This window comes from Rhinolophus ferrumequinum, chromosome 22 (genome assembly GCF_004115265.2).
Source record: "Rhinolophus ferrumequinum isolate MPI-CBG mRhiFer1 chromosome 22, mRhiFer1_v1.p, whole genome shotgun sequence".
NCBI lineage: Eukaryota > Metazoa > Chordata > Mammalia > Chiroptera > Rhinolophidae > Rhinolophus > Rhinolophus ferrumequinum.
In genome coordinates, this window is record NC_046305.1 from 13,601,923 (window position 1) to 13,617,514 (window position 15,592).

The 15,592-nt window shown below is 51.3% G+C and overlaps 1 protein-coding gene across 6 annotated transcripts in view; it reads left to right on the top strand.

Moving 5' to 3' along the window:
- CACNA1E (calcium voltage-gated channel subunit alpha1 E) overlaps nt 1-15,592 on the top strand; it is a 412,260-nt gene that overhangs the window by 71,207 nt on the left and 325,461 nt on the right. For all 6 annotated transcript variants that reach the window (XM_033092609.1, XM_033092608.1, XM_033092610.1 and 3 more), the window contains exon 2: nt 8,269-8,704. In XM_033092609.1, coding sequence (XP_032948500.1) covers nt 8,283-8,704 — 422 coding nt within the window. In that variant the 5' untranslated portion in view covers nt 8,269-8,282. The remainder of the gene's footprint in view (nt 1-8,268; nt 8,705-15,592) is intronic.

Below are 15,592 nucleotides of genomic sequence, written 5' to 3' on the forward strand. Positions count from 1 at the left end.
TAGTGGCCAATGGCTCAATGGTTACAGCTGACGCCCAACCAGCCACAGCTGACGGCCATCTACTACCCGAGCCAGCACCCCTCCACGTGAGGCCAGGAGCCTGGAAACTGCTCTCTGGGGCTCTGTCCCCACAACCTCTGATGTCATTGGCCTTCCCTGGGTCACGTGCTCTTTCCTTAGCTGATCCCTGGGGTTACCTCGACTGGCTCAGTCCAACTAGAATCTACCTGGAGTGGGAACCCCTTGTGCAAGGGTGGGGAATGGAAAGATCTGGAAGAGGTGACCATCATGCTTGCTCCAGGTTCTCTGTTTAGCTTGTTGGAAGATGCAGGCACTTTCATTTTGATTGTAATTGTTGGTCTCATGTTACAAGTGCTCTGTGTCATATCACGCAACTCTGGGGACAGCAGATTGAGTTGCCAACATGGTACACGGTGTGTATGTATTGAGCAAAAAAACCCCTCGGGTCATATTATCCCTGAAAGCGCAAATTTTGTTCTCAATGAATTCTTTGGCTTGAAAAACAGGTTAATGATAACATTATTATTAATGATTATGTGGTAAAATACACAATAAAGGACCAGGGGAAAAAAAGCATAAAAATGAGCAGGCAGAGCACAGATAACAGGGTGTGGGATGAAGGAAAGAGTCTGAAAGCTTTCAGAGACCTGCTATGCTTTGGAGGGGTCGATATATCCTTTTTTCATGTCCATGGGTGCCTGAGTCTCCAGCTTATAAGCCGTGCTCTTTCCACGTGTTGGCAGGCTTCCTTCTAACTTCCCATGTGTTTGGCCGGACAAAGGCTGGGTTCTGAGACAGGTCTGACATCTGGCCCTGCCCATCATGAGTGGCCAGCACTGGCAGACAGAGGGGGCAGATTTCAGCATCTGGAAGGATGGCCACCACCCCGGGGGCTCACAGCTGGCTAAAACACAAGGCCCTCCAGGGCTGTAGGCTTGTCTTGTTTCCCTGGGGCCACATCGTGGAGATCTCGAATGCGAGGCTGGGGGCTTTGCACTTTGTTTCTCTAGGTGGCAACTCAGACCCGAGCTCTCAGCGCAAAGCACGGTTCCTACCTAGAGCTGCAGAGTGAGGCGCTGCACATGGGGGAGTGCCTTTGAAAGCCTGCACTGGTGTGAGGATCAGAGAGGAGATTCCATCTGGCTGCACACACGGTGTCCTCTCCCATCCCTAAGTTTTCTGTGGCAGTAACTGACGTCTCTTTAAAAGATGGCCTCCAAGGAAATCAACCCAAGTACTCTTGGTCTGCGTGGGTGCGAGGCATCTTATCAGGCAACAGCTGGAGCCCCCAGTGCCCCTGGGATGGACACTTGCGGAGGGTGTGGCTAGAAAAGAGGCTCCCAGAGGAGTTTTTTCAGTAGATTTAGCTCTCTGAGCCTGACGCTGCAGGGATCTGGACAGACACCTTTCATTGACTATGTGTGGTCTCCTGGGAGGTAGCCTCCCAGCCCTTCTCTGGGCCAGGCCAGGCAGCAGTAGCGCCTCTACTCTGTTTCCACAGGGCCAAGGGGTTGTTGCATTTGTTTTCTCTCCAGCTGTAACCATCACTGATTCCTGGGGACTTCTTCCAGAGACTCTCTGAGGAAGGCAATGCTGCCCTTAGTTTTCTGCTTCCCTTCAGGTCCTCAGAAAAAGTCCCCACCCCTTTTCATCCTTGTCTGTCAGTCTGTTTACATCCGGGTGCTTTAGGGAAGCAAAGAGAGTAACAGAAGTGCCAAATCCTGAAAAAGTCACAAATGCTCAAGGAATCTCGAGATACTCTTGTACAAGTAATTCTTGGTCTATAGTAAAAAATAAGTGCACTGAAAAACAAACAAACAAACAAACAAAAAAAGTAACTGTGCTGGGCCTAACCCCTTGGGTTTCTTCCTGGACTCTTGTTGTGGTACCATAGTTTCCATTGCCTTGCTCAGTCCCCAAACACAGAGTAGGAGCGCAGTAAATGTTTGTTGAGTGACTGTCTTATTCTTTCCTATTTGATGTCTGCACAGTGGTATATTAAGGCTCCCCTCCCTTATTAAGGCGTCTTCCTTCCCTTCTGTAAGTCAGGCAGGTCCTATGGATTTTCTAAGTGGTTTCTTAAAGCAGAATAATAAAGGTGACTATTTAAGCAAATTGGAAAGTTATCAGCAAAAGCCCCTTAAAACCACTTCTACCTACTCAAGTGTAGTTGTAAGGATGTCTGCAGAAGCTAACCCTTAAAGAGAACTCATTTGTCGCAATAGTAAGCTTATGATATGGGCAACTTCCTTCTTCTCTACGTCCTACCCCCTCCCTCTCTCCCGTCCCCGCACTCCTTCCTTTTATAAATATTTATTGAATGCTTACAAAACTGGGTGCCAGGGATACAGTGGTGAATAAAGCAGGTCCGGTCTCTGCTGTCTCGTAGCTTAAGGGCTAGTGTGTGTGAGGGGTTAGTTCTGAATCAAAGGGCGGTAGAGACAGATACATCTGTGATGGGAGCCTGCTGTGTAATTGATTAGGACCCACCAACATTTTACATTTTTGAGGTCTTGTTTCCCAAATCACCGGGATCCTTTGGCAAATTGCTGGTTTCATCACAACCTCTGTGGTGTCTCTCTTTTCTTATCCATAAAATGTATCTGTTTATCTCTGTACGCATGATGACGTGGCTAATTTTCAGCAATTGATTAATACCCCAGTAGACTGGCCAATATTCAGTGTATTTGACATATTTGTAAGTATCTGCCTGTGTTTACTTTTGCGATTGTATCACAGTACAGATCGTAGTAGTGTCATGGAGATTGCCAGTGCTCATCGATGGTGATTTTTTCCTCTTCTCCCATGGCACAGGTGCGTTCCATTTCTGCTCCCTTTCAGTTAAGTAGGACCCAGTGACAGAGTTCTGGCTAATGGAATGTGGGGGAAGTGACAGGTCTGGCTTCTTGACCTCTTGCAAGATCTGCCAAGCTGTTTTCTTTTTTGTCTCAGGGCTAGAGAGAAACAAATCTAGTGGAGAACTCAGAGGCTCCAGTGTTAGCTGCTTGTTTTTGTAAATAAAGTTTTATTGAAACATAGCCACACCCCTTTGTTAATGTCTTGGCTATGGCCGCTTTTACACTACAAAGGCCGAGTTGAGTACAGTAGTTCCCCCTTATCCATGGTTCCGCTTTCTGTGGTTTCAGTTACCCACAGATTCAACCACAGTCCAAATATATTAAATGGAAAATCCCAGAAATAAACAATTCATAAGTTTTAAATTGTGCATTGCTTTGAGTAGCATGATGAAATCTTGTGCCATCTGACTCTGTCCTACCCGGGCATGAATCATCCATTCTTTTGGCTCCAGCATGGAGGCTCTTAACCTCTACTGTTTCCTCCATATTTGTATAACTTACAGTCTCCAAGTTCTTTCCCAGATGCTATCTTATTTGATTCTTGCAGACTTGTGTAGAACAGGTATTATTATTATTATTATTATTATTATTATTATTATTATTATTATTATTATTATTATTGTTCACGTGAGGAAACTGACCTAAAGACGAGAATTACCAAAGGTTACTTGACTAGCAGGTGGCAGAACTGTACCCCAAACACCAGATCATGGGCCCTTTCTACTCCCCTAAGGAACTTTGGCGATTTTAAGTGATCACTCCACCTTTGAGGCAGAGTGATTTCGTTGGGTCTTGGTTTACATTCAGAATGCACTAGGCTGTTGAATTGCTGTTGGACATTAGCCCATCCTTGAACCGTCACCATAACAACACAGATATAAGGAGAGGAATGCAGGATGGATGAAAACTGACACCAGTCAAGGGAGGTTGGAGTTTTGTGGGGCATGGAGGGGGGTGGATCAAATAGCTCATGCTGCATGTTTTGGGTAACTTCATTTCATGATCTTGACTGGAAATAGGTGAGAGGGCTGTCCTAGGGGCCTTTACATCCTAATTAATCCCAGACGATACCTCTTACCAACCAAGCACAACCTCTCAGGACTATATGCTGCTTTGGGGACAGTGTTTCTCGGGCCATGATACCTAGGGGGAAGGGTGCTTATTAAACACGTAGATTCCTAAGCCCACCAAGAGCTATTGCGTGAGAATCTCTGGAGGGAGGTCCCACAAAGCAGCATTCTAAACTAGCTATATAGGTGATTCTGACGTACACTAAAGCTTGAGAACCAGAGCCTTAGGAGGTCACAGCAAATGAAAATAATGTCCAGCTTTCACTTCTCTTTTGTGGTTGGGTAGCAAGCTGGTTCAGATAAGAAAAATTCCCGGAGGAATATTTCTCTCTGCCCCAGGGGTGTTTCCTCCCTGAGTAGGTGGGTGAGGGGAATAAGTAGGGTCTTCCCTTTGGCTGGGCAGCAAGCCCTTAACTATGTTTGTTCTCTTCTCTAGAGAATCATGTGGAGGTAGTATCTCAGCTGTGTAGTATCATATCTTAAAAATTGCTTCCCATGTGTGATTTTTCATTTCTAACAGTTGGGAATTGGGACCCTTCTTCCCTCTTCCCGCCCAGGGCAGACAGAGGGGACAAAGCCAGGATAGCTCAGGGCCCGTTTTGGGGACACTTGAGTGCCCACCTCTCATCTCTTAGTGACCATCAGTCCCATTTCTGTCCATCGCCCAGCCTGTGCCACATGGTGGTGTATGCAGTGGAGACGCCTTCCTTCTTGCTGAACTCAAAACTTTCAGGGAATGGAGACAGTCCATTGCACAAGAGCATAAGCTTCATGGACTCCTGGGTGTATCCATTTCTCCTAAGGTGGCCGGGGGATGCAAATGTGCTGGGGAGTCAGAAAGTGAGCAGTGGGAGGGTGCGAGTTGGATGGGCATGAACCGAACTAGAGGAGGATGCATGTCCTAGACATGGCAGACTCACCTGCTGGGCCTGAGAGGCACAGACTGGCCAACCGGATGCATGGGCCATTATTTCTAAAGCCATCACAACTAGATGAATAAAAATGAAAACTCTTGACGGGATAGCAAGGGAAAAATGGTGCTAAGGTGCAAGGTCTTTCTTTGTGGAAGGATGAGAGAGAAGATTTAGGGGCAGGAAGGAGCATAACTACTGGCCCGGGTGTCTTTGGCAGTGCAGGGTGCCAGGATGGGGATGGCGGAGGTGAGCCCTTCCCCGGCTACTCCATGAGCCCTGACAAGCAAGGTAAGAGTTTTGATGGGGCTGCTGGCAAGCTAATGTGTCACTAACCTTCTTGCCCCCCCGGACCCCCATCGTTTAAAATCCTGCCCATTAGCCAAAAGTAACAAAAAAGAATCAGGAGAGAGGCGGGTGGAAAGCAAGGGTTAGAGGAATAAGCCAGGTACTCTGGGGGTTCTCATGAGCTCAGGGCCAGGGTCTCAGAGAAGCAGGACCTGTTTCCTTTCCATTAGGGACTGGGAGTGGGGGCCACAGCAGCACCTTTGCCCTCAGGAAGCTTATCACTTGGTTTGTGCACCTTTGATTCTATTTTGTGATTCCATCCTTTCCTTTTGCCTGTTCCCATGGGCACAGACTGAGTGACAACAATGGAGTTCAAGAGGTACGGTTGAAAGGGGAAAGTGTACAAAAGTTTATAAATAAAGTTTTATCAGAACACAGTCACACACATTCATTTATGTATTGTCTGGCCGCTTTCATGCTACAACAGCTGAATTTGAGTCGCCACGACAGAAATTGCAGGGCTTGCAAAGTCTAAAATATCTACTCGCTGGTCTTTCATAGAAAGATTTTGACAGTCCCTCTCGATCTTGATTTCTAGATCTAGAGTCCTTGCACGGGCATTTAAATGCTTTCCCTTGAAGTGACACACGTCATTCTACTCACAACTCACGGGCCACAGCAGACACATGACCTCATTCAACCATAGGGGACCTGGAAGCATATCCAACTGTGTGCCCTAGAGGGGGATAACCAGAATATTTGGCACACAGTACTAATGTGTGTGTATCAGTACTACCTACCTGATTGTATCACAACAACCTACCATGTGCTGGAATCAGTACTGGGTGCTGGATATAGAAAGCTAAGACAAAACCCCTGGTTCAAGGAACTCAAGCAATGCCAGAATGGGGGGTTGGTGGGATAAGGCTAAGTCTAGAGTGGATTCAAGTGTCCTTCCCTGGAATACGTCGACTCTGTCTTCTGCGAATTGCCCGAGATAGAAGATGTTCTCTCAGCTTGATGTCAGCCAGACCTGGGGACTGGCCGGCTTGGCAGGCAGTGGGGGCGACAGATTTCTCTGATGAACACTTATATCAATAATAGAAGGGTTGTTTAACAGGAATTCTTAAAGGAAAGATGAGATAATTTCATGTTTTGATGTTCATAAAATTGATTCCGTTGAAATAGGAGCTCTGCCGTGCATATTATTGCTGCTGTAATTTTGGCAAAGATGTAATTCACGTTGGCACCGTGTCTGGAACGGGGAAATCCAGTGAGGAGAGAGGAAGGTCGGGTGGGCCAGGAAGCAGAGGCAAGGGGCCAGGGCCTGGTGGCCCGGTGACAGCGGGGGGAATGGCCCAGCCGCCTTTGCCATGGAGGGACATGAGGGAGAGGAGGCTGCAGGAGGCAGAACCGAGCCTGCCTGAGTGTCTGGTGGTGCTGAAGCCTGCAGAGGGAGTGGGAGCAGCCCAGGGAGGGATGCACGCATGTGTGTGGTGAGGGAGAGACATTTAAACCTCGTAGGAATGAAGGATAAATTTAAAATCCATCAAGCGCACCGAGACACAATGCCAACGGGAGGAACATGAATCACTCCTTCTAGGGACCTACCCAACGGTTAGCAGGATTTGAAATGTATTTTCTGCTGCATTTCTCCCTATCGGGCTCTTCCTTTACCCTTTACTTCCCTCCCCTTGCGCCCTTGTCCCAGCCCTGATGGCCAAGTGTCTAGCTAGCACTGACCAGCACGTCCCATGGAGGAAAGGCAGGATCGGGTGTAGGGGTCAGCATTCTGGGAGGACCCCTCCCCGGGGGTCCCTCTCAGTGCCCAGCGTGGAGTGGGTGCTCACAAGGCACTGGTTGAGTGATTTGGATGCCAGGGCTCTTCCAAGCCCATAGAACACATGCCACGTCTTAGAGCCATGGGTCACTAGGGGTGTGGTTTGGAACGTGGGTGGGGAGGAGACTGGGGGTTTAAGTGTTGAGATCCTGGCTGAGAGGGAGGCAGGAAGTAGGTATTTCGCAAAGGTGGTAAGTTCAGGTCCCCTCAAGCCGGAAGGACTGCCCCTGACCTCAGGTTTGCTATGGGAACTCCTGAATCCTTTGAGTTCCCGCCATCCTCTCTGCTCATCCTCTCCCATTCATCACCCAGCAAGCCCCGTTGAAACCCAGCCTAAGGGTCATTTCCTCCACTCAGCCCGCCCGGCCACCGCCAGGTGGGCTGAGGGGCCCCCAATGAGCTCCTGTAGCAACAGGCCTACCTCAGTCATAGCACGTCATGTTGTGTGGTGGAGATAGAAGATCTTCCTGTTTCTCCCACGCGAAGGCCGTGGACTGACTCCAGCTCACCTTGGTGTGCCCACTGCCTGGCATATGGTCAGCCCTCGGTCAGTGCTGACTGAATAAACACTTCTTTCACACGCAAATATGGCCACATCCTCCTTGGCATGGAAAAAGGAAAACAAGGCTTGAGCTGGTAGAGGCACCCGATGTCACGGTGCCCCCCAGGTCCTATGGGGATGCACGCATTAGCAGAGGTGGCAGGAACCCTAAGGAGACCCACTTCTTAAGAACAGCCGGCCTGTGACTGGGCCTGGGGGAGAGAGCGAGAATCAGGGCACTGGGGTGAGTGGGGCTTCCCCTGGGGAGCTGGGACACTGGGGGGAGGGTCAGAAGGATTCCCTCACCCCAAATGAGAGAGAGCCGCCAGCTGGCTGTCCCAGGTGGGGCTGAGCACAGGCTTTGGTCTCGTCCTCTCCTGAGAGCTGCACCCTGAGACAGTTGCATATAAGTGTCCCTGTTGCATATAAGTGTTTCCTTAACCTCTGCCTTCTGCATGAGACTGTGAAGTTCATGGGGACAAAAATCAAGTCGACTTTGTTCAGCGCTGGGTACCCAGCCTCTGGCACCCAGCCTGGTCCACAGTGGGCGCTGCTGAGTTCAGCCTTCCTTTATTGAGTTGCTCCCGTGCGCCAGTGTTGGGGCGAGGCTGGGGCTCAGCACAGAGCGAGCCTGAAGCCTTGCCCTGGGCGGCGATGTCATTAAGTTCTCTTCTGTTTCCCTCCTGGCCTTCCCTCTCTTCCCCGCCCTCCCGCCCTCCCTACACACCTCCCCCTGTAGAGCAATGTTCTGTGATGGTGCCCGAGATGCGTGGACTGAGCCCAGGCCGCAGGCTGCCGGAGCCCACGCCCTGCCCGGCTGTGGGGGGCAGCCCTGAGCCCCGGCCCCCGGGACACCGCTGCCACCACGTGCTGGCCCTGCCCGAGGAGGAGGCATGGCGGCCCCAGCAGTGCGCCCTGCTCGAGGCCGAGGCCTCCGACGAGGCGGGCATGCTGCCGGCCTCCCCGCGCACCGCCGCCTCCGGCTTCGACAACTTCTTCCCGGTGCAGGAGGGCGAGGGCCCTGGCTGGGAGGGCGGCTCCAGCCCCTTCCTCCCTGTGAGCCCGGAGGTGATGAAGCGGCGGCGCGGAGGCCTCATCGAGCAGCGTGACATCATCAAGGCTCACGAGGCGCACAAGATGCAGAGCACCCCGCAGGCCCGGCGCAAGGAGTGGGAGTGAGTAATTCGGGGCGCGGGTGGGGCAGCCAGGGAGGAGCGGGAGTGGGCAGGGCCCCTGCCCTGGGGCTGGGGTGGGGTCCCACAGGAAAGGAGGGGCCCAGTGACACAGATGCATATGTCTCTAAAGAGGGGTGTGACCTTCTGAGTGAGGTCCCCGAGGTCAGCCCCAGCCGTAGGTATACGGCTGTGAAATGGGGTGAATCAAGTTTGCCTCCCACAACACACCTAATTTACCAAGAGCCTGTGGAGAAAGAACTGGGGTCTGTTTCCCACTCTGACTCCCCTGAAAAGAGGAGCTCTATACCACCTTGGAGAAGCCCCTAAAACCGAATCCTCTATCTCCCCTTTCCTTTGGGAATTGGGGCCGACCCTACTCTTTCTAAGATCATCCTTGAGTGAATGGTACACTTTGGGGTAAGTCTTCAGGGCATGGAAAAGATGGACCAAGTCCTGTGGCCCCCGTGACTTTATCTCTGGTCGTTTTGTGTAGAGCCACAGGATTTATGTTTTGTCTTAGGCTGCCTTTCAACCCAGTTTGTGCCGGTTGAGAATTTGGGCTTTTGTTCCTAGCAGTCATAAATTAAAGTTCATTTAAATCTCAGTGGCCCCAGGTTTCTCCCTGACCTGAGGACTTTTTGTCCTTTGGATGCCAGGTGTGCATTCTGCATATCTGCATGTCCCGTGGTCTGTGTGTGTTGATCTCTTCTTGCCTTAGATCGTCGAGTTGTTAGATATGATCAAGTGCAAAGACGACCGGCAATGGGTGCCTTTTGGTTGCGGTGGTCATGCTTTCAGTGGACATTTTGCACGGTACAAAGGGGGGTACGTTGCTCTCTGGCAGTCTTATCCAATGGATGTGAATCTGTTAGTTCATTCATTCATTCATTCAATGAGCCCTGATGTGTGCTGGAATCCTGGCATTCACCCGGCACTCAACAACCCTATTCTCCTGTTCTTCATGTCCCAGCGCTGTGAGTCTTAAAGACCTTATTAGTTCTAAGTGCCAGCGGCATTCTGAGCACCTCACCTATGTTCTCATGTTCATCCTCACCGTTACTAGGAGGTGGGCATAATGGTTATCCATGTTTAACCACTGGGGCACAGAGCAGTGCGGTGCTTTCCCAAGGTCACTGCTGTTACTGTGATTTGGTATCGATTCATGATTTGAACCCTGGCAGTCTGTTCTAGAATCTGCATCTTGAACCACAGTGGTGGTTATTCCGGTCCCCCAGTACTTAGCCTCTTCTCTCAACCACCCATTGAAATGCCATTGCAAGAGCACTGGCTTGGGGTCTAATTGATTCCCAGGGTGACCTAACTCGTGGTATGACCTGGAGTAGGTCACCTCCTTGTGGCTTTGGAAACGAGTAGGAGGAAGTAGATGGCCGCTTGAATACATGCAGCTCCGAACGTTGGTATTTCTTTATATTCAGAAGTCCTATATTTTTATGCACTTCCATCTTATCTTCCTAAGAGGACTCTTAACAACTTGAGGGCAGAGACTGCCATGCTCATTCTTTATGTCACCAGAGCCTGTCCTGTGGCCTAACTCAAGAATTCCTACAATACTCCCTGAAAATCTAGCTATCCCGTGACTAGCAATGTGTGAATAGCTCTGATGTCTTTCTCTAAGGGAAGCTTTTGCTAGTTTTGCTCGTTGGAGGATATGTAGGTCTAGTACCGGCCACCTGCCAGCCACCACTGTGCCTTCACCTGGGCAGGTCCATGTGGAGGTGAAACAGGGCAGACACACCAATGACCTTGGGGGCGTGTCCGCCATCTTGAGTGTGGCTGAGAAGGAGTGACCAGGGGGGTAGAGGAAAGCCTATAATACAGGGACAAAGAGCTGAAATGAAGAGAGTGTGTGTCAGTCATCTGTGTGAGGTGTTGCTGAGAGGTCAGATAAAATGAGGATGGGGAAGGAATCGCTGGTTCTGGCAACATGGAGGTGACCTTCATGGGACCAGTGGGTGACAGGCCAGGGCCCAATTGGAGTGAGCTGAAGAGAAAACGGGAGGCGATAGAGACAGTGACGTTGCCCCACTCTCTCTGCTCCCCAACACTCCCACTCGCTTGGAGTCCTCCATCGTTCATAGCACCGTGCTCTTTCCTTACCACCCAAACTCCCTCCACGTGTGGCTGTGTGCATTCCCGAATCGGACCCACTTCCCACGCCTCCCCAAGCCCCCTTCTATCACGTTATCTGGGGCTCACGTTCCATCATTGGCAAAATCCTGAGTCGTCCCCCTCCCCTGGGCACCCCTTCACCTCCTTGTTCTGACTGGAACTTGCCGCTCCTCCGAGAAGCTGCTGGACGGCAGCTGCCTCAGGCCTCACGTGGTGGCTGCCTCCCCTCCCTCCCGGCCTCGTACTCTTGAGCCTGTAGGTGGGGTAGGTGTCTGCTTGCTTCTCATCGTTGCTTCCAGGCCGTTGTTCCCCAGGCCTGCCCTGAAATGTCGGCTTCGGAGCTCACGCCGTCAGGCAGTCCCCCTCTACTCCTTCCCGTTGCAGCCGTCTGCAGACTCCCAGGCCGCGCCCTGCGTTCCAGGAAGGTCTCTCTTGGTGTGCAGCCTCGCTCCCCGTCTTCTCCTGCTAGCAGTTCTTGGTGGTTTCCACAGCCACTTAGATGACACATCTTATAACCTGGCCTCTCGGATCCTTGACCTCTTCTCCCCAGTGATTCCGAGACTTCACTCCCATGGCTGCCTGGACCTTGTTGTAACTGTACCGTAACCTCGGTTTCAAGCACTCCCACTGTCTGACCTCCACCTCTTTTGTCCAGGTCACTGCTTCTAGTGCTCGATTCGCCAGGTTTTCAGTCTCTCTGGCACCCACAACACATCGATCCTATTACTTCACTGCCTCCCCACTCAAACATATCTTTCCTCCCCATCTGATCCAATTAAATTCCGTGGTAAGCACCCAAAATACTCTCCAGAGCAAAATGGCGACATTTCACTTGAGGTCACCTCCTACCCTCTCAACTCTAAGATAGAAGGAGTCACCAGCCAAGGATAAGAATGCTGGAAGCCCCCCAAGTTGGCCTCTAGTCTACTTCAGGCTTTTCCGGCATTGCAATCGCTTCCTGTTTTCACCCTCAACTTCCTTATCCCTCTTTATTGCTCCATTATCCTGGTCTGGCAAAATGCCAACCTGCGTGTATCCCACTTGCCACCACCCTTGGGCAGCTGAACATTGTGATAGGAAATCTCACAGCCACGTTGCCTGGTCTTGCTGTAAATTCATGACCCACCCCCCAAGTCAGCCCTTCGTCCTTCCCAGAAATCCTGTTACTTTTCCGCTTTCCATTCACCCTGACATAATGTTAGACATTATGTCACACACCTTTCCCTTAATTCTCAAATCCCAATGTCTCCTGCCAGCCTGTTCCTAGCCCCGACCTCTCTGAAAACCCGCCTCCCCCCGCCATCTGCCCCAGCTCACTGGCCCCCGGATAGTCTGTGAACATGCTCAGACCACTCCCACCCAGCACCTTTGCGTTCGCTGTTCCCTCTGCCAGGAGGGCTCCTTAGACCTCCCTTCCCTGGCTCCTCCCTCCCTTCATTTAGGTCTCTGCTCAGAGAGGCCATCCTGATCACCTTATACAGAAGGGCACTCCCCGCCCTAGCACTCTTTTCTCTCTTTATTTTGCTTTATTTTTCATCACAGCCCTTACTGTCATGTCCTCACCACACCTACACACACACAATCATGTACAGACACTCATATATATACACACACACACGTATTGTGTGTGTGTGTGTGTGTGTGTGTGTGTGTCCGTCCGTGTCCATCTCCCAGGACTGAAGTGTAAGCTTCTTGAAAGTAGGAACTTAGTCGTAAGAGTACAGAACAATGCCTCGTGTGTAGTTGGCTCACAGTAAATATTTGTTGACTGAATGCGGACATAAATGCACCGAGGGGAATTGGAACTGAGACCTATTCTAGTCAGCTAGCTTCCAGGGAAAGAGGCAGCTGAGTTTCCCGGGTCAGCTGTGTGGTTGTGCAGGTTGCTGACTGCACAAAGCCCTCCAGTTGAACAGTCAGCAGAGGAAATGGGGAGTCTGTTCTCTGCCCTCCTGCATGGCGGCTCAGGACCCTGTGTGCACTGCACAGCCTGAAGAGAGAGAGCCTCCTCCTGCCTGTGTCTCTTACCTTCTGGCTTCTCTGACTTCCGTTCCGTCGTCAGGCTCCTTCTGCATGAAGGTAAGAGCAGCCTGGCCCTGACTCTGGGCACCGTTTACTACAGTAGCAAATCAGGAAGGATTGTGTGTCGGCAGCCCTGCCAGCTGCTTGCTCCTCCCTCAGCTTCAGCCCCTCTGAAGGGCCTGTCCACTGCCCCCACAGCCGACAGCCCACGGCACACCCACCAGCTGTACAAATCCTGCCTCTCGGGCACTGACTCAGGACTCTGGTGATGCACGAAGCAGATTGGAAACCAACCTGGGAGGTTTCTAGCATTTGTTGCCTTTGGCTGGGTGAGCCCAATTCTGGTTGGGGACGCAGGTGAGAGGGTGGGGAGACCTCCAGAGAAGGGTCTTTGTTTTCCTGTGGACAGACTGTCGGTAATTCAGATGAAGCAGATTGTTTTGTGTGTGTAGGAAGTCATTTCCCAAAGAACCCATTAAAAGGTTTCCTCAGGCCCAGCGTGTGGGTCATGAGGAAGGGTTGTCTCTGAGACGTCACCTCCCTTCGCACTCAGAGAAAAAGCTGAGCCCCCTTCCCTGGCTCGAAAAGCCTGCACCACCCAGTCTTTGGATTGCTGCTGACTTGATTGTTATGACTCTCTCCTTTGATCCCTACACCGCCACCCACTGGGCTCCTTTCAGGCTAGGCCCATGCCTGCTTATGTCTCTGCCCTGGCACCTCCCTCTGCCTGGAATGTTCTTTCTCCAGATCTTAACAAGGTTGGTCCATGCTTGTCATGTAGACCTTAGCTTAAATGATACCTCCACAGAGAAATTGCCATTCACCCCATAGTCTAAAATAGACACCTACTAACTCTGGGTCGCATCGCCATATGCTGCTGACTGCCCACGACAAGAGTGGAAGTGCCACACTGCCTCGTCCACTCCACAGCCCAGTGCTGGGAGCAGTGCCTGACAGCTAGGCTCTCCGCGAATACTTGTGAATGAATGAATGCTCAATAAACAGTTGGTATGGTTGTAATTAGGATCTACATACGCACCCAGCCTCTGACAGCCCCCAGGCTTATTGTCAGGTGTAGGCCAGGGAGCGCCGGACACCAGGGGCTCTGGGTCTAGATCAGGGTCAGCCCCTGGGCTGTGGGTCCTCGTGGGCCGTGAAAACCCAGGTTGGTTACATTGCGGGTTGTTCGGGCACCGTCTTCCTTCACACCTTTGTTCGATCATCACTGAACGATGTATTTTTGGACCTTAGGAAAAGTACTTCGCCCAGGGTTAGGTTGTTTGCCCCTAAAGTCTGCTTCCTCACCTTCAGGACCCTGTCACTTGCTGTCACTCTTTGCAGCAGGGCCCCAGAGGTTTGCTGAAGCCCGTGGCCCAGGGGGGTGCGGTCAGTGTGGGGATCACCTGCGGACGTCAGTGGGCCCAGGAGTTGTCAGGTGACTCGATGCGGAAACGCACAGTGCCCAGCGCAGGGTAAAGTCAGTTCCTAAAAGCTGTTACTGTTATCATCTAGTCCAGCTGCCTCATTTACAGATGAGGAAACTGGCGTCCTGAGGGCTGTGTGACTGTCGGTGCTTTACATCACCCATTCTTCTGACACGAGGTCAGCAGACTGTGCTGAGGGAAAAGGCTTGGAGGGACCAGCCCTGGGGGTCCCGCTCACGTCTGTCCTATGCCTGCAGCCGTGCTGACTTGGGAAGTGGGGCTGGAGCAGCAGAGTGGGGAGATGCTAACTCAAGCATCCAAGCAATGTTCTCACCAGCTTTCACATCCTCAGTCAACATCAGCACTAAATCCCGTACGGAAACAAACGTCTCAACCTTGAAGCTTTCTGGCTGAATGTTAAAAGCCACTGGGCCAATTTTTCTTCGAATTCTTGAAAGGCAGCTAACCCCTTGCAGATCTAGTCAGACTAAGTGGGGACAGCATTCAACATGCTGCCACTTGCTGGCAAAATTGGATGGCATCTGGCGAAGTTCTTGGAATACCAGAATCTGGAGAAATGTCATTGCCAGAAAGTCTCATGGGAAGAATTTGTTCAGTTGAATAGAAGTGCTTTGTTGAATGATCTTGATATTGTAATACAATTTAAATGTGTCTGCTCTTAGGAGGGGTAGGAAGTCCCTGGGTCACCACAGTTCCCAGCATTCCCTACTGCCTTAGGGCTAATTCCCTTATAGATGACCACGCCCCAGATTGACGTAGGCACCTGAGTTTGCAGCCCTGCCGAGTCCAACCCCTTCACTCAAAGATTAAGCATTGCAGGCTCTTAGGGTTGTAGGAGAACAGGCCTGGAGAAACGCGAACATATGCCAGTTGAACACGGAAATCATGAGCTTGCCACGCCGTGTTATCACCAGCCAACAGCACGTTTGCGAACCGAGCCAACTACGGACCTGGACCATATGCCCTGCCTTCTTGGGATTCTGAGCAGAACCAGAAGACACTGAGAATCCAGACAATTGGGCTCCGCCTGGGCACGGACACAGTTCTGGTGACTTCTAGAGATTTGTTTTACGATGGGCCCTTTGGGGGCGCTTCGACATACGTTCTTGAGTTCCTTCACCTGTCCTCGGGGATTCAGAAAAGGGATCTCATTCTAGGTCTGGTTTCTAGTGACTGTCCTCCCCCTCCCTTCACACCTTCTGGCAGTTCTATAAAAGCGTCCCCTGGAGAACCGGCTGCAGGATACCATGGTGGCGGGGGCGTGGGGGCTTCCTGAGCTGGTGCCTTGCCC